Here is a 26,001-nt window from a genome sequence, read left to right on the forward strand (position 1 = left end):
AATGCCCCTTGTCTCTCATAAAATGTATGTTCTAGCTATACCTTTAGTCACCTGCTATTTTCCATGTGTAATGGAAATAAGCATGCGGATTTTAAGGGTGGATTTACCAATCACTGTGTCTCAGCACTGCTTTAAATGTTCCTATATTGAAGATACCAAGTGAACGACTCACCATGACTTTGCAGAATCCAAGTGCAGTGTCTAAGAAGGTTTTTAAAACACTTTTAATAAAAAATCAAGTTAGACTAAACTTTTTTCTTGGTGTTCTCAAACAGAAAAGAGTTTTTTTGTATTTTTTCTCTCTTTCTTTCTTTTTTTTTCCTTAAGCATATTGCAAATGGAGCTTTTTCACTTTTATTGAAGTATGTCCTAGTGACTATACAATGTATAATTCAGCTTCCAGTAGGTGTGCTTGGCATCTGTTCAACAAACACAGCAAGTGTCAGGCAGGAAGATGTGTTCAGAATAACCTTACCTTCAGGAGTGCCCCATTTATCAATATCCCTACAATGGCCAGTAAAATAAATGACATAATCATTAGCTACAAAGGACTTCTAGTAACTGATTACCCTCCTAACCTGAAAAAGGTGATGAGAGTAGCTATTCTGAAGAGAGGGCTATTCTGAAGACTTTTTTTCTTTTTCCTGGAAAATAGGAGATTGTGATAATGCAGTGCTGAATATACATATTCTGTATAAGATGACTGAACGTCTTTTAGAAAAAATATCTACAGTCAGCCCCACAATGATTTCAGAAACATAAATCTGATTAAGCACATTTTACCTGTATTGTGCTTGAGATCACATCTATGACTTTCAACCACTTATAACACTGGAGGTTTCTTCTGCCCTCATTGACTGAAATATTATAAATTGAAAGATGTCATAAACAGTAAGAGCTGGTTTTTAATGCAAATCACATTTTGCTTCTGTAAAATAAAGTTCTGAAGTTAACATTTGTTGATCAGTAAACTCTGTTTCTTTAGCTAATGTGGTGTAATGTGAAAATATTGTAGATATCATTAGCTTCCTTTAATTTAGAGAAAAATCTTTTGTCTTGTTCTGTCAAGTAAGATCTCTTCATTCTGCAAAACAGAATTCCTTATAATTAAAAATGAAAAAGCTAGGCAGCCAAAATTCAAATTGCAGATTACGAGAGTGCCCTCTCGTGGCTCCTGTTCCTTTCCAAAGTGGCAGAGCACACAGGGATCCTCTGCCTGTGCAAGCCTCGCCTGGTGCAACGAAGACCTCTTACAAATCAAGGGGTACTTCCTTTATTTGTGTTCAGTGAAACTGTTCGTGGATTTTGTGCAGAATACTCGTTTAGATGCATTTGGGTATCAAGCATGATACTATTTTCAGGAATAGGGAATAGAACTTCCCAAGTAGAGGTATAATTACAAGATTGCTGAAACCTGTCCCTGCTTCTCACTAACAGTGGCAGTGACTGTCCTCACCAGAGCTGTACTGCTTGTTCTGCAACCCTAAACCACTGTCAGCCTTGTGGCTGCTTGTCTTGGAGCTTTACTATAAAAATCACTTGGGAAATCGCTTCACTAATTACCATGATTCCAATTTAATTTAAAAAAATAGATGGGGTAATGGTCAGGAAGTGGATCTGGAATTTTTTGTTACTCTGTGAGATGCTTGATTTTTCAGGGCAAAGTCATCAGCATATCTACCTCTGATTTATCCTGCCAAAAGAAACATTTATAAGCAAAAAGTTGGCAGATGCTTTTCCTGGTGATTGTAGCCCTCCCCTTTAAGTTTTATAATAAATAGAAATGCAGCATTTCAGAGGGTCTTTCTTCTGCAAACAAATGAACCATACTGGTATGTCTAGCACTGTTTCCTTTCTCTGAAGGATCTCAGAGAAAAATGCTGTCTTGCAGAGTATCTTCAAACTGGGTGAACCTTTCTGTGTCCAGTATTTAATTGAAATAACCAGATTAATTTTTTCATCAGGAGAATTTATTGACATCTTAATGTAGCAGTGGTACCTTTTACTTTCTAATGCTGTGTATCTTCTGTCTTCCACGAGACATAGTTTTGTTCCACTAAGTCAGGGAGCCGGGAGAGCCGTCAGACAATGGCTGGAACCTGCGTCTTGACTTCCATGTTGCTTTTGCCTTCTGGCTTGAAGGTTTCAAGAGCACCACTTTACATCTAAAACTCCAGCTCTAGTACTCTCTGTTCCCTAATGTCTTCTTCCTCTCTATATTCCTGTACCTAAGAATGACAAAAAAAAAAAAGTTCAATTAATGAAAAAGTAAAAGGAGGGAGAAATAGAAGAAAATGGCAAATCCTTTCCTGCAGGGATCTCAGCAGCTCTGAATGTGAGAGTCCAGATTCAACCTGTCTAATTTTAGATACTGCTGAAATGCTGCGGTTAGCAGCAGTGCTGCCTTAGGCTCTTTCTCAGTAAATGGAGAGAGGGGCAAGACTGAAAAGCAGCTCAGCCCATCTAGAATCTCAGTTGAATCCTGATAATGCCTCTGTCTTGCTTCTAATTGTCTAATTTGGGCCCTAAAATATCTGAAATAAGTATCATCCAACTCTAAGTGCCAGCCAAATTCCACAGCACCTTGCAGAGAAAGACCTTATTTGTTGAGCAGAAGACTCCTAGTGGTGTCAAACAGGAAGAGGGACTCCTCCTTGGTAATTCTTCTGTTTGGAATCACTAGACAGTGTAGAAATGTGCTTGGAGTCAGTGTTTCCAAGGCACAGTCTTATTTTCCTTGCAAATATGATTAGTCTGTTTTCAAGCTTCCTATGGCACTTTCCCTCAAATAGGATCTTCCTCAGCCCATCGGTCTGATGGAAAGGGTCTGGTGCTGCTGAGGTCTGGAGGTGTAGGGTGTTTGTGTTTACATTCACATCCACATTTTAACTTAGGTATTTTGATAGGTTTTCCTCTGAGAAAGTCACACATGGTCTCAGCAGTGATCGTACCATGAGACAGTTCTGCTGATATAAGGATATGATGCACACTTTACCCAAAAGATCAATTTAACCAGTAGTCTCTCTTTTATCTGCTTAGGAATTGTATCAAATAGCACATTTCAGCCAAATAAACTGGATTTACAACTGTCCTGGTTCACTAAAGTCTCACACTGTGCACCTGAATTAATTCCAGATCTCTTGACTTTCTTGTTACCTGAAATCCATGTTCCCTTTTCCAGTTTTGTTCGTGTGAACATTCATGTGGCTTTGGACACTGATATTTTTTCTTTTCTGACACACATTCTCCCTTATCTTCCTGCTACTCAGTCCACTGTGATCCTCTCAGCCATCCGTTTTTCCTTCCATCTAATCATTGAGTGTACATTAGGACATCAATCACCATCAGAAAAGGGAAAATAAGTGATATATTTCTCCATTCTTGTAACTGCAAATTCTGCCTGGTGAATCCAATTCTTAAAATCATGCGCAGAAAAATGAGCTGCCGGCTTTGGTTGTTGCAAATGGCACCACAAATCTCCACGTCCTATTTTAGAAGACTAACACTTCTGCTTGTTGCCAATTCAAGCGGAGCCGGGCTGCCTTGGGATGGTGCAGCCCTTGCAGCTAGAATGGTGCATGGCACGGTGCCACGGTGCATCAGCAGCTGCAAACCGGAGGCTGTGCTGAGAGCAGCCTCGCTGCCATGGAGCAAAGCGGCTCTGGGGAGGGGGGGCCTCAGCCTGATTCGGGGGGCTCAGGCTTCCTGAGGAAAAAGGGCCTGTGATTCCTCAGGGAAAGTGGAAGGTGGCTTGTCGTTCTGGAGCAAAACAGAACTATTCTTGAAAATGTATTTGCAGAAGCATGATTAATTGTGAAAAAGAAAAAGCAGCGTTACACCATTTTCAAATGATACCTGTGTTCAGGAGTCTAGCATGCATAATGGTAGGGAGCTGAGAGCTTGTTCATTTTTCACCACAGTAATTCAGAACAAAAGTAATGTGCTATCTGTCACTAAGTATCTCAACAAATTTGTCATCTGTACTTGTAATAAATCCTACCTCAGCATAGGTATTAGGGTTTCCTATAACTGTACAATAGTCACTGGAGATCTCTGCGGCATTAAAGTGTATTTGGCATTTCTAAGCACTGTGCCCATATTTCTGGTAGTATCTATTTAATGTATATCCAGGGCAGTTTTCTGATATCAGAACATTCTTGATTAGAATCTGTACTTCTTTTCTGTCTCTGCTTTCCCTTTTCTTTCATCAGTCTCAGCTCTCAGGGAATGTAATGAGGAGTACCTTCCTGTGAGTCATGGCTTTAGGTCACAGTGTTTAACCGGAAAGGAAGGTGACAAGTTGTGCTTTACTGGAAAGTCTGATTGAGAGATCTTTTTCTTCCCTACTGGATGGAGCCATACTTATTTCTGTGATTTGGTTGAGAGGAGGATGGGTAAAATAAAATACTCAATCATAAATAACAGTGGGGTTGTATTTTTTTTTTTTTTCTCAAGCTGAATGAATAATCTCTAAATTTTTAAGAAAAAGGAAGCAGTACTTCACAGATTTAAACCATGGTACATATTTTTCTTTTTTTTGAAACTTTAGATGTGTTGATGTATTGAGTAGCCAGTAAATGTGAAATTACATTTGTGCTGCCATTTATCAAAAGATTATTTGTTTTCCACTTTGAGTGTAATTAATAGCAGCAGCCTTGTTAAGCTCCCTGCCTTAGTATCAATCAATACACACTCATTACCAAAAGCTGGACATCTGAAAGGTCTAGCATTATATAAAAAGCTGACATTTCAAAGATTGACTTTAATGCCCAATCAAGAATATAACCATCTTACATTTAAATGCTTTAGCATTCATGGGATTTGGCATTTTTATTCCAAAGTACTACATTTTTTGAGGCTACGAGCAAGTAGAAGAGAGCAGTTTAAGGACTGACTCTGCCTTTATTTGGTTCTGTTGTGTTTTGTACTGTCATCTCCTTTTCCTTACTTCAGTGATCAGTATTGTTTCAGGTCTGTATAGGCTGCAGACTACTTGCAGAAGTAGATTTTGAAGCAGGGCAGCAACCAGAGAGGATGGGTATGGTGAATACAAAAAGGATATATAGCCTCACACCAGCTTGTGGAGAACACGAGCTTGTGTTTAAGTGTGCTCAGCTCTTACATTCCAAGCGAGATGAGAGATGCCATGTGCAGGAAGAGAGAAATTTGAAACAGCAAAAGTTGAATCCCAGTTCTTGTTATGATATAAAGTAAATATATTAAGTAAGAGATTTAATATCTAAGCATAACTGTTTGGAAGAAACAAAACAACCAAGTTCTTTAAAGAAGTTTGTCTTTTTATTTTATAGAAATAAACATGACAGCAGTCTATTAAGACTTTATAAAGTCCTGGTGCAACAAGAAAGGACTGTTGCCATATCATTTCTTGTGGTAATAAATTAAAATGGTCTGGTTGTTATTAGAATGCTAATCAGGAAGGAAGCAGAAGTCTGTCCTTTTTTCATAAAGGGGTATAAAAAAGGTTACACACTTCAAAATGCAGAAAAGACAGAAATTAAAAGCTTAAATAACTGCAAACAGCAGGGTACGTCAGTAATGGACGGACTTCTTAAATGACTCTGACAGCTTTTGCAGGTGCACATACTCTGTCACTTTGCCTAGTGGAGCATTGAAAAAGTTTTATGACTCTCCTTTTGAAATTTATTAAGGGTTTCTTTCTTTCTTTTTCTTTCGTTGCAAAGTAGTCTGGACATACCCCTCCCTTGCAGTCGTTTTTATTACAGCTCCTAAAGGAAAGTCACCTATTCAAAAACATGTGTTGCTTGTTGTCTCTGTGGTTAGCTCACAGAGCTGTAAATGCTGGAGAAGGTTGTTATTTACAGCCAGATACTTTCCTTTCCTTCCCTCCCCCATATCTTTTTCTTTGTATGTAAATCCCATTTTATTTGGTTTAGTTGTTGAAAGTCTCCCTATATAATTTTATAATATATCCCTCATCATTTAAATTGGTAACAAAAATGTTTTTTCAAAGAGTTTGACCATCAGGAGCTAGGAGTTGTTGTTTTGGAGGCAGGTTTTAGGTTTATCAACTTGTCTGTTACATTCCTTTTATATGATTGTGCTTTCACTAACACACTTGCATATTACTGTTCATAGATGTTCTGAGAGGCCACTGCAATGCCTGTGGTGTTTGCTGATTCTACTTATTTTTTTCAGCTCCTGTTTCTCAAAGACTCAACTTTTCTTTCTTTTTTCCCCTTTTTTTTCCTTGAAGCTTGATATCTGTCCTCTTTGAAATATTATTTATTATTTCAACAAATCAGCAAGCATTATCTTGCAGAATCAATTGGCAGAGTTAATTCCTCTACAGATGAACAAGTGTCAGTTTCCATTTTGTTTTCTGCAACTTCTCAACATTTTAAAGAATCTTTGTCCCTGCAAAGTCTCACATTTGTGTTAGTAGGAGTAAATGTGATGGAAACATCTAATTTTGATGCACATTTAAAGAAAATGAGAGGCAGAAAGGATTTTGCCCTCCAGGAGCCAATTCCAGGTTAGAGCTTGAATTACAGTGAACGTCATGTCAGAATTTTCTTGGGGAAGTGCTTAATTTCCAGTGTTATCAGATTCATTTTCCCAGTGAAGATAAATACTTAAAGCTGCAACTTTTAAACCAAAACCAGTGACTGTGCTTGTGACAGGGATCAGTAAGATAACCAGTCACCAGTATCACTTAACAGAGTGATTCACTTCCCTTACAAGCAGGAGAATGATTGATTGCAACAATGGTGAAAATGACACAATGAACTCACAAAAATATGAAAAACTTGGAAATAGTTTGTTTCTCTATATTCCATCCTATACCTTTTTCTCAAAATGAATCTTAAAGTTGTTTGATGGGTTGTAATACTCTAATAATTCTCTAATTTTCCATCAACTATTAACTTGGTTTAACACATAAAGAACCATATGTTTCCTTTTTGAGGGCAAAGAACTGTGGAAAGTGTTATCAAAACTTGCTGCTTTAATTAAATTCTCTCTTGTTGAACAAGAAAAAATATCTCAGTCTCTAAAGAGTGAATACCGAGACATTCCTGTAAATAATGGGGAGGGTGGGGAGTTACAGAGAGTATCCCAGTATTTGTATATACCTGTCTATAATAGGTAGCATACTGAAATCCTCACAGTACAAGATTTTCAAGCTCCTTGTAGTCTGAAATGAAGGCCATATTTCTTCCCCATCAGGGGCTGGTTGCAGGTTTAGGCATTTGGTGAACTGCATGATGACATGTGGGCAGTAGCACTTCTTACTTGCATATAATTTTCCTCAAAGTTAGCTTATACTTTTTTCCTTCTCTACAAATTCCATCCACATGTCTTTAAATTATTAGTGGCTATCCAGGGTTCACAGCATCTTCAGTGCATTGATTGCCAGTATAGTTAAACTTCTTATACAAAAAGTTTTTGATACAAAACAAGTATAAGAACTGCACGGTCCTGAAGACAGTCATGTACAAAGTACAAGTGAATAAAATTCCTGATTTAAATGTTTTGGTCAGGTTAGAGACTTTTTTCCAATTATTGTGGCATTCTTTTGCCTATATTTGTTTGCTGAATAATAATGTGATGTAATAGGTAAGTACAGAAATGTGTGAATTTCCAGTACATCAGCTCCTCCATGCAAAGTCTTCTTGGGGTACTCTGAGTGTGCCCTGGGTTGTAATTAATTGTAATCCACAGTAAATTATCCTGGACAAAGGCATTCTTAGTGCAAAGTTCATGATCTGGGTATTATTTACTCTGTAGTCCTGTGCAACACCATAACCTAAACTTAGCTTTATAAAGAGACTCCCAACTTCCTTTGTATTTTCTACTTCAAAAGTCAAGTGACTTTCTTCATGCCCAATAGACCACATGAACCAAAGCTTGGCAAATATTTCTACCAAAAAGCACTAAACCATGATACTTTTTGTAATGCGCTTTCAAGAAAGGGTAGCTGGTAGACTTCAGTGCTTTTCCTTTAATATCCAGGCTTCTGCTAATCAATGCTTTGCATAAATAATAAGGCACACCAGGCTTTGCATAAATAAGGAGGCCCTCCATAGGCCATGAAGAGAAATGGTTCTCTTTAATTGGTGATCCTTCAGGACTTGGAGCAATCTTTGCAGGCCTTGATCAATATGGGGTTTGTCTCATGAAGTGCTCAGAAGCCCTAATGAGTAAAGTGGCAGCTGGTCTCCAAATAAGTAATGCTGAAATAGAAAAAATAAACAAAATTATAATGTTAATTTTCCTTCCTCCAGACTCGTTTCAACCAGCGCCTCAGTAACCAGGATTTTGCCTTGGATGAAGATGATGATGATGAAATTGAGAGAACAAGCAAGTAAGAAGCCTGTTTGGATGGGTTATGTATGTATAGGAGAGAGGGTAATTTGTTACTCAGCAAAGTGGAGTTCAAGTGACAAATTTTTCAATATTCAGGCTGCTAGCTCAATTCTTGATCTAGATGATGTCAAGTAGTTTAGAATTTAAATCTGTTTTAAAAGAGGGAGAGGCTATTAAATATTTTCATTATTTATAGTGTCCAGAATAGCTTGACATAATCCTCAGTCTTCACAACCTCCAGATATAAAGACTACATAAACACCAGAATATTCGCCAGCATGGTGGGCAGTGACCTCAGCTAATCTACTCTTTAAGGCTTGTGTTGTAGCCATGACAATGGGACAATTTTTGAAGGTTCTGAAAGACAAATAATGTCTTGGACGTTTTATATTGAGGTCTTCCTGTATGAGAACTAAAGGGAAAGTGTAAGTTGAGGCTTAAGGTATGTTGAGGCTTAAGCTGCATTGAGGCATTTTCTGAACTGAGGAGTCAATTTTTGATAATGAATATCTGCATATAAACCAGAAAGGACATTGAAAGCAAAGTCAAGCAGCTTAGTCTGTGATATAGTAGGGAAGACAAAGCTACTAAGTGTTAAAAGGGATATAATGAAAACAATGAGCCATGGAAAACCGCCTTTTTAGCAATATTGATAGACAGAGGTAGAAAAAGACCATTTTTTAGAAAATTACTATTGATAGAGGTAGAAAAGAGGTAGAATGGGGGTCTGAGGTAAGGGTGTTGCAATGAACAAGAGAGGAAATAAGAGACAAAAGCACCGGTTGTCCATGCAGATAGCCAGTACTTCAGTACATCTGCCCATGTGATGGTTGCAGTTGCAGTCTTGCCACTTAGAACAAGATGTTTGGCTATGCCAGGAGGCAGCTAATGGTAACTGCATCTCCGTTGACACAATATATTTGTGTTCAGGAAAATTCTTGAGTAGAAAGATATTCCAGGTTTATGGTCCCATTCAAAGCTCTTGAAATGCATTCTCCTATGTCCTTTCAGAAGTGGCTATAATAAATGACTTTTATGTTCCTATCTGATGGAAAAGTTTTGTTTTCAGGTTATCATCAGAAGACAGTGAAGAAGCTTCTGCTTACTTTTATGATAGTGATGGTTCCGGTGAAACTGGAATAACTCAGCATCAAGGAGAAATGGACTTGCTTGGAGAGATTCTGGACACGCTGAGCACACACAGTTCAGATCAAGGAAAACTCTCAGGAGCAAAGAGCCTGGATTTCTTCAGATCGATGGATGACATTGATTACAAGACTGCGGTTAGTCTTCTGCTTTCATTTCAAAACCAGCCCAAGTCCATTTAGAGTGGAATCCTGCACTTGTGGAATGAACAACAGCTCAGACACAGCAGCACAGTCTTTAGAATTCCTGATGTGTCTTCCTAGGGCTGTAAAACAGTACACTCATGCTGGACACTGCATGATGGTTTTTTACCAGCCAAGAAATTGTCCAGGTTACTAAGTCATCTCAGAACAGTGTTCTTCCCTTAAAGCAGTAACCACATAGAGAACTGCGAACAGTATAATAATTTACTTAATCAAATAGTTTATTTTGGTTTTTTCTGTTAAATCTGATATGCCTTGAGCTGGTTTCGGATTTTTTAATGTGGTTTAAAAAGCATTTTTCACCTTGTAGACTTAGACTAGTCACAGTGATACGATGATATTTCCTTCTTGATTTAAGTCATGGAATCCAGGTGGTAATTGCACCTGAAACACTGCTAGAATAGTACTCCAGAGTTTTCTAAGAGGGCTCCTTGTTCCTATTTTAGGTAGAGTTGCACTGGTCCTTTAGTGTAAACATGCTGCTTGCCTAAAGTTTTAAAACTTTCACCAAGTCACTGCTGTGGTATTAGCCAAAAAACTTAGTGTTTTTGAATTCCAGCACATGTCAGCTGTCCAATACTTACTTTTGCTGAAAAGGATCCTATAGTAGAAGATTTGTTACTGGAGCAGCAAATACTGATGCAAATATTTATAAAGCTTGTAAAATTTTATATTATGAGGGTCACACAGGGGTTAGATTAATAAAATGCCCAGTTTTGTTTGACCAAAAAACTTTAATATTGAAAATTGGTATAATTAATTACTGAAGCAAAGAGGAAATGCCATCTGGTTTTAGTTTTAGTTCCCCTCCCTCTCATTTTATGGGTGCAAATGAGAAAACTGTGTCTTTGTTCACTGTCAAAACTGCTAGTGCCAAGACTGAATGGACAGAGAAGACGGAAATCCTTCCTCTTTGTGCTACCAGAGGCAGTCCTTAGACTGAGGCAGTGTTCTGTGAGGACATGTAAAAACACTTGGCCTTGCATTGTGTCTGGGATAGTTGTTTTGTAACACTGAGCCCCAAAGGGAATCCATGATTTAGGAACATACAAAATCCCTTCTAGTACTTGTGTTTCAAAAATACCAGTGTAGAGATGTTTCTTGTGACATTAACTATGAACACATGGGGTTTTTTTTTTCAGAACAAGTCAAATGCACCTAGTGAGAGCAACCTTACCCTGCTCTGCAGCAGTGCCAATGACCAGACAGAGTGGAACCTTGGCCAGGATGACAGTGTTCTCCATGGGAAGCAGCTCCCCCCGTCGCCAAGGAAGCAAGTTTCTTCTGGTGGCCAGAGAGAGTCTCTCTCAAGGATGGAAGAAGAAAAGAGTGGCAAAACCTTTACTACTGACAAGATGGACATCACTAGTTTGACATCCCTGTCTCCAGTACGACCAAGTGCCCAGTTTACTTCACTAGAAAGTTTCAAAGCAGGCTTTTCTTCCTGTCAGTATGCAAAGCCTAATGAAACACTAAGCAATACCTCAGAAGATCAGCTCCCAGCAGGTCTTGCTCAACAGCCATCCATCCTGGTCCCTTGGGAGAAAAGTGGGAAGGAAGGAGATGAAACTCCAGAAGAAGGTGGACTTCTTCAAGAAGTGGTGTCATTATGTAAACTGAATTCTGCTTTTCACTATGGTTTAAATATTTCAAAGGATAGGTTATCCAGCAGTAGCAGTGGAAATAAAACGTAAGAAAAGTATGAAAAGAGAAACTTGACTCCCATCAGATGTTAAAGGGAGACTACTCAGGACTCCATGTAACTGCATATAAGATTATAACCAAAAAAAAAAAAAAAGAAGAAAAGGAATAAGAGATCTTCAGTTATAAAAATAGTTCTCTTCAGTTGAGTATGCATTTTCTGCCACTGGACATTTGCTTCTACGTTTACTCAGTTCAATTGTTAGCTGTAGTTAGGTCCACAAAATGGAAGTAAATGTATGAATGCACTCTCAAATCAGGTACTAGTTAGTTCTCTGTGTTGAAAATACAGCAAGTGTATGGTGCTTCCTAGCATTTGCTTCCTCTGAGCAGCAAGGGTGTCACCTAAAGGTAGCCAGGTTTTGAAGGTACTGTGTTAATCCCATTAGCATGAAATGAACCAAGCAATCTGATTTCTCTGAAATGTACAAATGTTAATATTTGTAATGAATAATAATTGCCTTAATCTTTTGAGAAAGGGTTTAACTGTCTTAGAAGATGAATGCAAATCTACAAAACAGCAATAATGATTTTCCATGGCAGGAATTTGTTTCAGCAAAGGCAGGGGGAGGAAAGAAGACTTTTTATAGATTAAGGAATTTCTTTTGACTATAACTTGGAACTTACTCCAAACTAAAACTGTGGCTCTGTCTTCCAGATTTCAAAAAGGTAGCACGTAGTTTTCTCTCTTCTATTAAAGTACATGAAGTGATGAATATAATGTGACATTTATTAACTTCTGTTTACAACTAAGACACTTTAAAGACACATTATCAGTTTCCCTAGGTAGACTATCTCACCTAAAAATTCTCAGAAAGGAAAGTGTAAGTGGAATTGATAGATTTCTATTATTTTTTATTTTCTGCATTTTAATAGTTGGAAAACTAATTTGTGCCTGATTTGTAACACTAGAAAGCTAAATTTATAGATTCAGTTTGAGACTGCATATATCCAACTCTCATTTTAGCCAAGTTGGACAACCAAGATCTTCTTTATAGATTTAGTGAAGGAAAATAAATGGTCTTGATGTATTTAGAACAAGCATTTTTCCTCCTTCTGGCAGTGTTCCTGACTAATATTGGATATTTAAAGTCTGAACATTTTTGATGCTCTATGGAGCAGCTCTTTAATTTTTAAAATTTTCTTCATCTTTTCTTTTTCCACCTCACCATACATACCTTGTCTCCCCAACAGCTTAGGACAGAAGAAACAGTTAATCAGTTTCAGCAGATTGGAACTGTCAGCTTTGAGGGATATTTGTGGTAAAGTTGGTAGAAATACCACATGGGTATAAAAGGAACTCTGTCTGAGAAGAATGTTCTGCTGCTCTTCTTAGTTACAAAACTTTTTTTCTTTCCCTCTTTGTCATGAATGATTTCTGTTAGTCTCAGCCTAGGCCTGAGTGAGCACGTTCCTGGGGTTGGTATTTGGATCAGATTGTGCTTTAGTACCTTAATAGCAGTTTGTAGCAGAGTTTCATATTGATTACCTTGCTGAGATTTATAAATTCATTTTCATTCTAGCTGACACAAATGGAAAGGGCTTTTTTGGCTGCTTTCTTACAGGGCAGCTGGCCTAAGGGAATTGCTCCATGTCATGGCAGAGGCACTCTTTGGAATCTCACCAGAGAGGCTCAGTAGAGTGAGACCTGGAGTTAGTGCAAAATTTCATCTTGTTCCAGAATGAGAAGGGCTGGGCCACTACTTGCCACTGAGGGTGAGCCTCCAGGATTAATTTTTTAATCAGTGCAACAAAGCTAAAACATAGTAAAAGTCTAAATCATGCAGAAATATCTGTGTCTGATCAAGCATGAGCATTTTGGAGGTCATCTGCATTGCTGGAGAATCTCAGTGTTCCAGAGTTAGCAGCTGTACATCCAGAAGTCTGTGCTCCAGATTACTTGTTAATCCTTTGGTTTCCTCTTGTGCAACAACATGATACATTGTGAACTTTTGTAATAACAAAAAATGTTACTTGGCAAAATATTTTGCACTATTAGAAATTGAAAGTATTATAAAAATAATAAAAATCTTGACTCTCAGCTTTCCAAGGGGATCAGGCCAAGTGGCTCTTTGTTCAGATGACAAAGCTCCAGAGCAACCTGATGGTTCCTTGTTTAAAGCTGGCATTAATGTCTTGAGGGCTTTCTTCTCCTTTGCTGGTACTAAACATTGCCCAAGCATAGTGCTGCAATGGGCAATACACAGGTTTTTGTTCTTGTAGCACTTCTCACTCCTTCTCATTCATCTCCTTGCATTTTGTGATGAGAATTTCAAGGTTCAACTTTTCCTTTCACATGATGTTTCTATGCATGGTTCAATCTAAGTTGTTTTTTTCCTTCATTTATTGAAGTTAACAGTATCAATGTTTTAAGGAGGAAAATAGAAAAAAACCCACAGAAATTATGGCCATTATTACTTTCAAAACCATCAAAAACCTAAGTCCAGGAATGCTGCCAGAAAATTGTTTTCAAAAATTACTGTTTAGTACAGGCATAAATCTTACTGGCTTTACATGAGGGTTAGATATTGAACAAATGATCACATAGGTTGTTCCAATCTCAGCTTTGTGGAATAAATATGGAAGCCATGTGAGATTGCTAGTATTCTTAAGTTTTTATAAGAATCATAAAATTGAAAGTTTGATAGTGGAATCTTTCAAAATTGAGGCATTGTAATAATAATTCACTACTTCATGGAGTGAAAATGCAGGCTGAAAAGAAGTAATATTAATTAAAACATGGTAACATTCAACTTAGAATTATTTTAATTTCAGTCAAAATGTTTCTGTGCTTATGCTGCATTGTTTCCTTACAAAGCTCATAGTTTGTTTACAATCATTAAATAGTATGTCTTTTTTGATTTTGAACCTTGTATGGGTTCAGAAATAGCTTGGTCTTATATGTGTGTTGATTTTAACTGTAGGTACATTTTTTTACTCTGTAATGTACAGAATCTTTTCCACTTACTATCAGTGATCTTTTAAAAAGGCTAATATTTGTGCCTTATTTGAATAGAATTGCCAGTTACCAAATAGATAAGAGTCCAAACTGATATTTCTGGTTCAACACTCTTGTTCTCTGTCCTTGTGATAATATGAAACTGTTTATTGGCTACATATGCAGTATTTTTAGTACCACAGTGGGTTCTATATTAAGATAAATTTTCCAGGTCCAGTACTTCACAAGTTTTATACCTGTATGCTTTTTAGTTGTGGAAGTCCTTCTAATGTCTTTCAAAATCATCAACATTGATCACCAGCTACTGGTGAGAACTCTGAATTCTGCTCAGTCAGAGCTCCTGTGGTCTTCTTCAGAGGCATCTCTTTTCTTCAGGATCTCAAAAATCTTCTCATTTCTCCTGTTTAAGGGAGGTAACAGGTTATTTGATTAGGCTTTGTGGTCTGTTACTTACACATAGGAACAAATTTCCAATGTAGAAAGTCAAACCAGGACTTGAAATGAATATTTTTGAGTTTATTTTGCATAGATGTCTGCCTAAAATGGGCCGTATTTGGTTTGGGAGGAAAAAAATAAGGGCAGTGGAAGGACAAAGGGATTCCTGGGTTGTTCCAGTGCAATGTGGTGAAGCAGAGCCTGGAAGTCCACAGGAGAGATAGTAATCAGTCATGTAGGCAAAAGTAATATTGCCTGTGGAGTTATCTCCCTGTGGGATATGAAGAATGGATAATAAATATGTTGTCCCAGTCAAAGCCTTCCCATTCATGTGTAGGTGTAATGAGGAAGACTGCAGGTACCAGGGAAAGGCTGTGGATGCAGAGGTGATCCCTACCCACCCTCTATGCATGCAGAGGGCAGTCTGTGTAGAATAGGCAGTGGTTTGCTCTTCCATCTCACATTTTTGGACATCATGTAGTTCTGAAAAATAGACTTGTTCTGAAGAAAAAACGTAGTTTTAGAAGTTGTCATAGAAGTTGTTGACTGAACCCTTCCTTGTCATTTAGCATTTCAGTGGTGCTGCTGCTGTTGGGGTGGGATCATCAGAAACTCTCAACACTGGCTGAAGTCCCCTCTCAGGCATTGTAACACAGACTTCAGGCAGAGTTTTAGACAAGTGCTGAGTGCTTCTGAAAATCCCACCCAGTCTATTAGAAGAGTGTTTTAGACCTTAAAATTCTGGTTTAGATGTCTTCTCAGGTTTTAGGATGAGCTAGTTTATAACCTTGTGTTCTTGTAACCCATGTAAAGTCTAAGCAAAAGAACAGTTAACCCAGGTGTTTAAAACAGCTTCTTATCCACCTACAGTCAATGATACTCAATTCTACAGAGCAATGTTTTGTTGGTGCAGCTGTCTAATAAAATTGCTAGAAGGATCTAAAATACCTTCTCTATGCATGTAAGTAATCAAAGAAACATTTCATGCAATAATCAAGTGCCAGCATGAGACCCTTTTGCAAAAGCCCCCTGTGTAATCCTGACTGTACCCTGTCCTGCAGGAAGAACCCCTAACCATGGACCTCCCTGACTCCTCAGGGAGAGCTCCAGAGGAGCTTTATTTCCAAGGAGTTAGCATCTCCTCCCTTGACACCAGCTTCTAGTCCAGGTGCTGTGAGACTCTAGCCAGTGTATTCCCAACAGCCTGACATTTCAATAATAAACAAAAAAGAAACAAATTTGGTTAATAAACTTAAACAGCTTTGGTATTGCAAAGCTCAGGATGATGAAGGCTGTCTGTTCTCCTGGTATTGCAGTAAATCTTCGAAGAATGAATGTAGAAATAATTGCACCAGCAAAACCAGTATGAATGGTGGTGTGACTTGTCTTCAGTAACTTGTTGCTGCTATTAGGCATGTCTGTCTCTGCCGGGTGTTGTTTGCTTGTTAGCAGAATCTGAGCTTACCAGAACGTGTCCTCATCTTCACCTCAGGAGCATGGACCACAGCTGGCCTAGAATTCATGTTCCTCAGGGTGTTGAAAATAAAGGAATGGAAAGGGATGATATGGTTTGTTTGTGCAAAACCTCCCTGTATCCATTTTGCAATATCTGTTCCACAGTTTCAGTCAGTGGCCAGTTGAAAGTACTTGACAGGTCTTTCTGAAAGCTGCTTCAGTTATTCTTGTAGAGTTTCCTGGTGAGTCCACAGCCACTTCAGTCTAGAGGGACATCCACAACCCATGTAGCTGGCAGGGCCATTGCTGTCCTCTGCTGGGTTGGGGCACGAAGCAGGTAACACAGCTGGATGTTACTCCAAGGTGTACTGTAGTAAAGGGTACTCAATTAAACTGTACTATTACTTAGCTCAATACTAACAACACTTGTATTTAGAATCCAGTAACAGTATTAGCATTTGGAAAATAAGTTGAGTTCAAGTATGTTGACATTTCTTATGATTCTGTGTAAATTAACATTCTTTCTGTTTAAAATATGGGAGCAACTTGTTTGGAAGGGGGAAATATGTTGACTTTCAAATCTTCAGTGAATTTTGTGCAATATTACCCCTTGTTTCAAAGTAATTTGCACATCTGCTTTGAAGCAGATCCATGAAATTGTATTTTTTAGAAATGTGTAAAATTACATGTAACTTTGAAATATGGTTGTATGATAAAAACATGAAGAAATCTATTTGAATGAGGCAAATGTATATTTCTAGTGACTGGGTGATTATGGATGTCACATTCTGTAGAAATAATAAGGCCTAAGACAGTGTTCACATACCAGTAGTTCCAGGTAACTCTTAAAAGTAAAACCTGGTTAAATTGAAGGATAACTATTGGAACTTATGATATTTAGTTTATGCTTTGATCATTTGTTAATCATGGGTAAAAAGCTGAGGTGTTAAGCACTGCTTTTCAGGACCAACAATGAGGTGAGAGTTCATAGCAATGACCACAAGAATTTAGTTTGTGACATCCATAATTATCATAAGTCATTACTTAAAACATCTACTAATGTTGCCAGTATCCTTTTAAGTTTTTGTAAATTAATTTTTGTATATTGATGTACATTTTCTTTTAACCTTTGATTTTTCCTTGAGACCTTCTTTAAATTAATATACTTGAATGAGGCAATAAAGCACTGTGGAAGAGCTAATCTTGGTGCAGCCTGCACACAAGTGCATCACATCTGTTACTTTATGATTTTTGAGGAGGAAGAGCAATTTAAAATGCTTAGATGTTTGGCAAACTGTCAGTTTGTGTTTGTTAATTTTAAATCTGTGCCAGATATGATGAGAAATGCCTCGACATGGAACAAAGCAACATCATGTATCTTGATGCTTCTAAATTATTTTTTTTATAATTTTTTTTTGTGACCCTTGAAAACCATTCCAAATAATGTCCCTTATTGTGAGCCTTTAATCCTTAAAAGAGAGGCATAAAGTACAGGATACATTGAGATTTTATTTATAATTTTGAAATTAAAAAAACTCACACACCAAACAACCAGCACTGTTCTTACAGTTTTAAAAATTTAGTTAGTTACTGACCTTTTTACAAAACTAGCGCCAAATTTACTCCATGCTTTTGCACCTTCTGGATTATTGTTCAAAGTCATCTTGAGAACTGTTAATTCTGATCTTAGACTACTGTTAGTAGTGCACTGTCTAGATGTATTAAGTGAGCTGTGATGTGTGGTGTGGTTTGTTTTTTCTTTTCCTTCCAAAGTTTGTGGCATCAGTAGAAGTTTTTGGTAAATTCCACGTGACCATAAAGTGCCCAACACTGTACTATAAAATAAAATTTAATAATATCCAAATTTCTTGGGTGATGTGGGTTCTTGTTTGATGGGTTGATCTGAGCTGCATTTTCATGCTTATCGGGCATAAAGATTGAAGTGACCCTGTATTATTTTGAAAGTTCTTCTCCATTGAATGAACATTTCATTTTCTCAAATATAGAGAAAGCAGAATGTGTTTCCTTAAATGCACTAATAAATTGATAAGTGCAAACGTTAAATATTGATGTCTTTTGAAATTCTAGTGGTATTTTGGATCTTTTAAAAACCTTAGCTAATCATTCCTTTTTGTTAAACAGCTTTTCTTGGGCTCTAGATCTTCAAATTACTGCCAAAAAAGTATGTATATTATCTTTTTTCATAGGTTAAGAAAGCAACATATTAAGGAGAAACAAGCAAGAAAGAAGGTACAGTAATAATTGATGTGTACTATGGTTTGAACGTTTCACATTAGATGTTTAAAAAAGTAACAATGATTGTGATCTCACCAAGTATTTTTGTACTGCTCAGGCAAGTATTCTCAGAGAGAATCTCTGGGGATCCTGTTGGTGAGGACGATGGGAGCCGGACCTCCTGTGGTAGCTGTGGTGGGATCTGATGAGGGTCCCGCTGTGCTGCTGGGGGGCGTGGGGGCCTCCAGTTTTACCAACCTGCACAGCCCCTGCTCCTCCTGCTGCTGCCCTGGGCCTGCCTGCAGCTCCTGATGGCCCCGCTGGGCTGGGGCCCACGGGCACAGCGCTGACCTGCCTTCATCCCCTGCCTGGACCTGCCTTCATCCCTGCCTGGACCTGCCTTCATCCCTGCCTGGACCTGCCTTCATCCCCTGCCTGGACCTGCCTTCATCCCTGCCTGGACCTGCCTTCATCCCCGCCTGGACCTGCCTTCATCCCTGCTTAGACCTGCCTTCATCCCTGCCTGGACCTGCCTTCATCCCCTGCTTAGACCTGCCGTCATCCCCTGCCTGGACCTGCCTTCATCCCTGCCTGGACCTGCCTTCATCCCCTCCCTGCTGCTGCAGAGAGCAGCTCTGGGCTTCGGGGGAGATGGGGACTAAAATGAAGGTAGGTTTTATCTGTGACATAGGGGGGCAAAAGGACGTGTAAGGGGTGAGGTGACCCTGGCTGGTCTCTGCTGCTCTGTCCTTCTCAGGGGGAGGGCTCCTGACTCTTCCCCTGCTCCAGCATGGAGGAATTCCTCCATGGGCTGTGGGTGGATCTCTGCTCCCCAGGGACCTCCCTGGGCTGCAGGGGAGTATCTACTCCAGCACCTCCTGGAGCACCTCCTGGAGTAGCTCTGGCACCTGGAACACCTGGAGCAGCTCCTGCCCCTCCTCACTACCTTGGTGCCTGCAGAGCTGCTGCTTTCTCGTACTCTCCCTTCTCTCCCTCAGCTGCAATGGCACAGGGTATTTCCCTCCTTGTGTTATCCCAGAAGTGCTGCCACTGTGGCTGATCAGCTCAGCCTTGGCCAGCCAAGGATCCATCCTGGAGCCGCTGGCATTGCCTCTATCAGACATGGGGGAAGCTCCTCACAGGAGCTTTTTAATGTAGTTGGAGGTGTATGACTGCAATTCAGCTAGAATGTTCCATTGAATGGCTATGCAGTGTAATCTGTTATTCATTCTTCTATATTAAAAGCATTTTGATACCTTATGCAGACAAACCATAGACACTATGGTTTCAATATTTATATTGTCAATCCACAGCTGATGAGAAAACTACAAATTATCTTGATGCAAAAAAATGAGGGTGTTTTTAACACTTGCTGTTAGATCTGTGCTAGCTTACTGCAGCCAGCAGTGATACCAGCTGTGAAGTGTGGTAGCAAAGCGATCCTCACTGCTAGATTAAGCATAGCACATTTTGTAGTCATTCCGTTTATTTTCCAGTTGATGTGTTAAAATTCACCTGTTAAAATGATAGCTATGAAAATGAACTTTTTGTCGTAGGTCCAGATTGAGTCAATTGAAGACATTATAAAAGGAATCTTTGCTGAAGGAACAGGCAGCTATGAAGTCTCTCAGGTAAAGTTCACCTGCTTTCCTTAGTTTTTATCTCAGGGCATTTGAGAATATGCCTTCTATGGATGTTTGAGTCAAGTTCTTTCAAGCCCAAGAATGAGAAAGGGCTGAAAAAGAGGGGGTAATGAGAAAAGGCAGTCTAAGTTAAGTTGGCAGGTTTTATACAGATGGTGCAGCAGGACTCTTCCTGTCGAAACGATACCAAGTGTCTGTGAACAGCTCAGAGGGGTTTGGTGTGCCAGCCATGTGGTACCTCCCTGGGTACAAAAGCTGGCTGGTGTGTTAGAAGTTGTGTCATTTGAGGGGAAAATGCAGCTCAAAGCATCAATTTACTGGGGAATTATTTAGAAGAAGAAATCAGAAACTCTCCTATTAGTAACATCTTAGTTGTGCTTCAAAAGCAGATGAGAATTGTTTTTGCAACTCACTTTTACTTTTGCACAGTGCAGCTGCAGCCAATCCTGAATGATGGGCAAAGCATTTCATTTTCATTCCAGAACTCAGTGTGTGTTAACCTCATGTTCACAAAATGAAAAATAGCTTTATCCAGTTCAGGGATTTAGATTTTTATTTGACGTGACAAGCAATAACAACAACAACAAAAACCTAAGCAATGCCCGGAGTGTTGTTGTGGGTTTGCTGGTGTTCAGATAAAGCAGAGTGGAGTCTGTCTGCGGATTTTCACCAGTCAGAAAAAAATGCTAACAGCTTCTTGCACTTCAAAAGCCCAGAGGCAGTCAATCCTGTTGGAAATTATGTATGAAACATAAACAAGTACTAGTTCTAAAAGCAAAGTTTGGGAAGCACATTTGGAATTTGCTATGGGCTGTATATGATTTCCTTTCTATGACTGCCTGTTCCACATTCCTTCTGAAAGTCGAGGGGCTGGGCTTCTGATGGTGTACTGCTGCACTATTTTTTTTATTTTTGGGTCCAATTCTCTCAAATAATTGTCACTGAAAGATTGGGAAGAAAGCAGCAACAAACCTCCACCACTGAAAATGAAAGGTACAGTGTGGCCTACAATAAATCTACTAAACTTGGTTGCAAGGCTTTTCCTATTAGGTCTGTTATGTGTTTTTAATTGTTAAGTCCTAAACTCATCCATTTCCTGGATAAGCCACAGTAGACATGTGCTCTGTCATATATGGCTTACATGATCACTTGCCTTCAAAACTTTGTTTTCCAGCTCTGTATATCCTGTGAATAACTCAATTAAATTGTGGTACTCTGCCTTGAAATGTGCTTTAGAAGTTGTAGTTGCAGCAGAAAGTTCTGTCCTGTCTACAGACCTCAGCTCAGTTCCATCCTTGCATTGGCTCCACATTCAGTAATACACCACTATATGGAGTCAGCAGTGTTCTGTTCACTGTTCCTTTTGATAAAATAACCTGTTAATATAGTACCACCTGTTTAGCAATGAGGAGGATTATGTACTTAAAATGTTCAGCTGAATAATACATACAAACATCTGACATTTGGCCTGCTCTGAGAACAGGCGACATGCTTATTTAACGATTTTGAAAATGTTAAAATGGTGAGGTAGAAATTAAATGTCATTTTAAAATATTTGTATTTAACTTATCTGATTCAGTCCTATTCTACATTTCCCCTTGGCATATTCATACAGGGGGTCATGGTAGCAGTCTGACACCACAGATTCTTTGAACGATATACTGAACATTGTTGGCATTTCAGCCTAATTAGTTGCATCCTATTTTGTGATTTGTCTTTGGTCCTTTGGGTTGCTGGCCCAGAATTTTTTTTGTAACCTTTTTTTTTTATGCTCATCATTGTCTCATTTTAAATGTCAACAGACCAGTATTTGTGTAATTGATTTTTTTCCCCTTCTTTTCTCCCCAATGCCAGAAAATTTGACAAGCAATTTCTACATCTCAGGCAGCCTACACAAGAAAAATACATCCCAGGACTGAGTGACAAACACAAACTAATCCAGTCTGTGCAAGTCCTGAGTGCAGCCACATATTTTTCTGGCTAGTGGTCACTTACCCATAGTTCTGAACCAGAATGATCTTCTCTGGGACTGGTTTAATTATTTGTGGTAGCACTGGGCCACCCCCAAAAGGCAGATCTGCATCTTCTATGTTGGGCTCATTTCTTATGCAAAAATCTGCTGGAGCTTCCTTCTCCCTGGGGTCAGGTTTATCATGGTTGTCTGTGATCCTGCTATGGATTCCACTGGAAGAAAATGCTTCACACTGGGCTTGTTCAACTGGGCACCGAGGTTTTATACTTTCCAGAAGGAAAGTCTCCAACTCTGGTTTGCTTTAAACGACCCTCACTTGTGCCCACAGGAATATTTAAATCTCTGGAAGAGCTGCAGTCACTGACATGTGAAGATGCACTGCCAGAAATGGAGGGACATGAGCAGTGCACCTATTGCTCTTCTGGTTTGCTTTTTTTCCTGCTTTGTCTCTGGGCTCTAGGTCAAGGTTGCTCCTTTTGTGAGTGTTTCTAGGTCGTTGTAGCCAAGGTGTGAAGCACTTTTCCCACAGTTGTGCTGCAGGCAGCCAGGAAGGAGAGCCTGATGCTTTTTCCTCCAAAATAAGCCTGAGCTCCTGGCTGGTCCTAAAGTGTCTGTGGTACAGGCAGGGTGCCCTGTCTCACTTGATGCCCACAGCTTGTTGTATGTGCATCCTCTCCCTGCTTGCTGAGGAGGGATCAGAAACAGTTAAGGCTACATATATTTGTTTAAACTGTTCTCTCCTTTGAGCAAAAGTATGTGTAAATCTCCCCTGAAGACTTATACTTCCCTATACTGCCTGACAATTGTGCAGTTACCTGGGGGTAACACCAGAACTCCTGTTATCTGTGTGCCAGCTGCGTGGGAGATGCTCAGTTGTTTATTTTTTGGGGCAGAAAGCAGCTCTGTAACCCGAGGCTGTCCTGTGCCCTGACTGCCTGGGCACTGCAAACACGGAGGGGCTGCTGGCACAGGCGACAAGGGCCACAGCCAGCGTGGTCACATTGCCTTAGGGTGGCCCTGCACAGCCCTTCCCTGCCACTCCTCCCCTGCTGCTGCCGAATCTCTGCTGCCAGGAAGGGTTAGTGCAGGTGCCAAGTGAAACTCAGTGGCTTTAAATTGGAAACACACATTTTTGTCAGCGCTGGTTATTACGGTGCGTGCCAGTGGAAATTGCGCTCTTGCTGGAACTACAGGTGGAACCTGAAAGGTCACACACAATATTGAGCTGAGGAGAATGGCATGCTTCAAACGGTGCCATGAGGAGCATGGAACCAGATGAAGGCCCGTGTGGCTTTTCTCTGATCAAAATAGATTATTTAAAGCCATGATTTGGACATGCCCGTCTCCATGGTGCTTGACAATGTGATGTGGATTGCTGGGGAAGGAATTGCTTTGTCAAATGTCTCTAGGGAGAGAAAAATCATGGCCCGATAAAATCAGAAATTAAAAGCAGTGTTTGTGAAACCAAATCAAAAAACAGCAAAGTCACTCAAATTGGTTGCAATATAAAATCTCCCAATATATTTTTATTCCAATAAATATAATTTGAAAGAATGTAAACTCAGAAAAATTACGAATTAATTGAGACCTCTGCCTGGCCTTCAGTACTTCACCTGTGCCTTGATTCATAATTTATGCTCTGGTTTTATATTGTGCAAGAGGTCTTCACACCTCATGGCTTGCATTATAGATGGAGGAGTTTAGGTTAAAAACATGCTTTTACTGTGAGGCTTGGGATACCGCCCGCTGTCCACATCAAATTCATGTGTACAATTTAAACAAGACCTCACTCTGCTCCCAATAAATGCACACCAGATGTATCTTTTATAAATGTTAGGTTTTGCAGCATCTTGACACATGCCAGTAGTTTGAAGGCTGTGCATGCTTCAGTGGGGCATGAAAGCCCCATCCATTCATTCAACTGTGACATCTTGCAATAGGCAAAATTCTAGCGGTGTCAGCTATTCGCTGCTCAACTTTATTGAGTTACAATGCCTAATCTGATGCTCTTTTTTGGAATTGTTTTCAGAAGTGTCAGTTTTCTTTAGCTGAGAGGTGATTGAATAGCACGGGAAAAGGAACTTGGCCAAAATCCTCTGAGCCTTGATTCCTGATGTTATGTGACATTACACATGTAAGGTTTGTCCTGCAATGAGACTTGGGGCTTATGTTAAATAAAACATAGTACAGACATTTGGGGCTGGGAAAAAGACTTTGCTGTCTCTTATCTGGAGACAAGATTTCTGCTGTGGGGCTGTATTTATTATGGACACTTTAAAAAGTGTGTCAACTATTTTCTTTATTTAATACTGTAAATTAGATGAAGTTAATTATTAATTACCATCTGCGGGAACAATAATCACTAGCCAGAGGTAGACAATGACAAAAAATTGTGGCTTAGCTAATTACTGGCCAAAACCCTTGTGTCCTACAGGACCAGAAGGTGTATTTCGGAGGGAGAGGATTCCTTACCTGAGAATGGGCAGCTGCAGCTGGAAAGTAGCCTGACATACAGATCTAAATCTGTGAAAAGTGCTCTGAAAGTTTCAGATCACTCAGTTGTACTCAATAGAAGGATAATTCCATTTTGTTGAAATGAGCATGAATGTTTGTGCTTCCTCAAGGCATAGTGAAACAAATCTGTGGTGGTGATGATGGTGTTCCTCTTCCAGAGAACACAGAAAAACAGTGTTTTCTATTTAAACACCACAAGGTCAGGTTATGATTATCTTTGGAGAGCAAGGTCTTAGCAACATTCAATTACTTAAATATTGGCAAATGTGAGTTTCAAGGTTTTGGAGCTGTTCCTCCTGTTGAGGCCTAAGAGATGCTATTGATCTAGTCCATGAAATACTCTTACCCAGAAACCCTTTGGCACACTTGGATTCTCCTGCTTCAACTTGTGCTTTTGAAGAATACACAGACTTTTATTTAGATGTCCGAAAAACAAAAGGACTGGACAATTATTTTTAAGAAAACACCTAATGATGCTTAACACAGCCCCTGGCACAGAGTTCCTCATGGGGAATCTGTGACCTGGAAATAGTGGCTGACACACACTTATCAAAGGAGGAGATAAGAGTAATACCTCAATGGATTTGGATTTACCAAAGTGCCCTGTGGGTATTTGGCAGTGCTCAAAGTGCCCTGCTCTGGCTGCAGCACAGGGTGCTGCTGCTTGAGTTTGGTAGGTTACATGCCAGCATACTGAGGAAAAGAAAATTCTCACAGCAGTTCACATTCACCTTCTCTCCCGAGTGTATAATTTTTGCAAAAGGAGCTGTTGTTGCCAAGAGATTTTTTAGGAACCTATTTACCTTCATGATAGGCCTTTAGAGGGTTGGGGTGAGCAGAGATGCCTCTTCCAAGAGGGTCAGAGGATGGGGGTGTGGGAATGGCAGGCCTCAGCTGGGAAAGAGTGTGTAGAGTATGGAAGGGACCAGTGAGAGGCAGAGTTGGCCCATGGCCTCCAAGGCATCTTTTCACTGTTGGGCGTGGTTTCTTTAGGTGCTGCCTCCTCAGTTTCTGCTGTTTGGGAAGTCAGCTGCTCCCAGGCCATTGGGGCAGGGCTGGGCACTGCTCAGAGGGAAGGAACTGTGTCTTACCTGGAGGTGTCCTGTTCTGCAGCCAGGCTGCAGAGGGGCTGAACTGCTCCCAGGACACCCTGTCAGGGTGCTGTTGCTTCAGAGGCAATAGGACTCTTGACTTCTGAGATCATTGAGCTTTATTGAAGAGTAACAGAAAGGCTTTTGAAGAGAGCAGAAAATGGGATTTATATTAAGTGAAGAAAATTCTTACAGCTCTGCCAGTTTTCTGCCTGTGCTCATCCACAGTGCTGGGAAGACAGCAGTAATTTGAAAACCAGCATGTATAATTTGGCTTCTGTGGGGCTGTATTGGTTTGTGC

General features: G+C 39.7%; 1 protein-coding gene across 4 annotated transcripts in view; it reads left to right on the forward strand.

The window, feature by feature from the left end:
* Positions 1 to 18,109, forward strand: part of DENND1B (DENN domain containing 1B) — a 152,496-nt gene extending 134,387 nt beyond the window's left edge. For all 4 annotated transcript variants that reach the window (XM_085585985.1, XM_021547477.4, XM_021547487.4 and 1 more), the window contains 3 exons: positions 8,265 to 8,344; positions 9,416 to 9,629; positions 10,838 to 18,109. In XM_085585985.1, coding sequence (XP_085442111.1) covers positions 8,265 to 8,344; positions 9,416 to 9,629; positions 10,838 to 11,389 — 846 coding nt within the window. In that variant the 3' untranslated portion in view covers positions 11,390 to 18,109. The remainder of the gene's footprint in view (positions 1 to 8,264; positions 8,345 to 9,415; positions 9,630 to 10,837) is intronic.
* The last annotated feature ends 7,892 nt before the right edge of the window (positions 18,110 to 26,001 follow it).

The sequence above is a fragment of the Lonchura striata genome, chromosome 8 (assembly GCF_050655825.1).
Source record: "Lonchura striata isolate lonStrDom1 chromosome 8, ASM5065582v1, whole genome shotgun sequence".
NCBI classification, from domain to species: domain Eukaryota; kingdom Metazoa; phylum Chordata; class Aves; order Passeriformes; family Estrildidae; genus Lonchura; species Lonchura striata.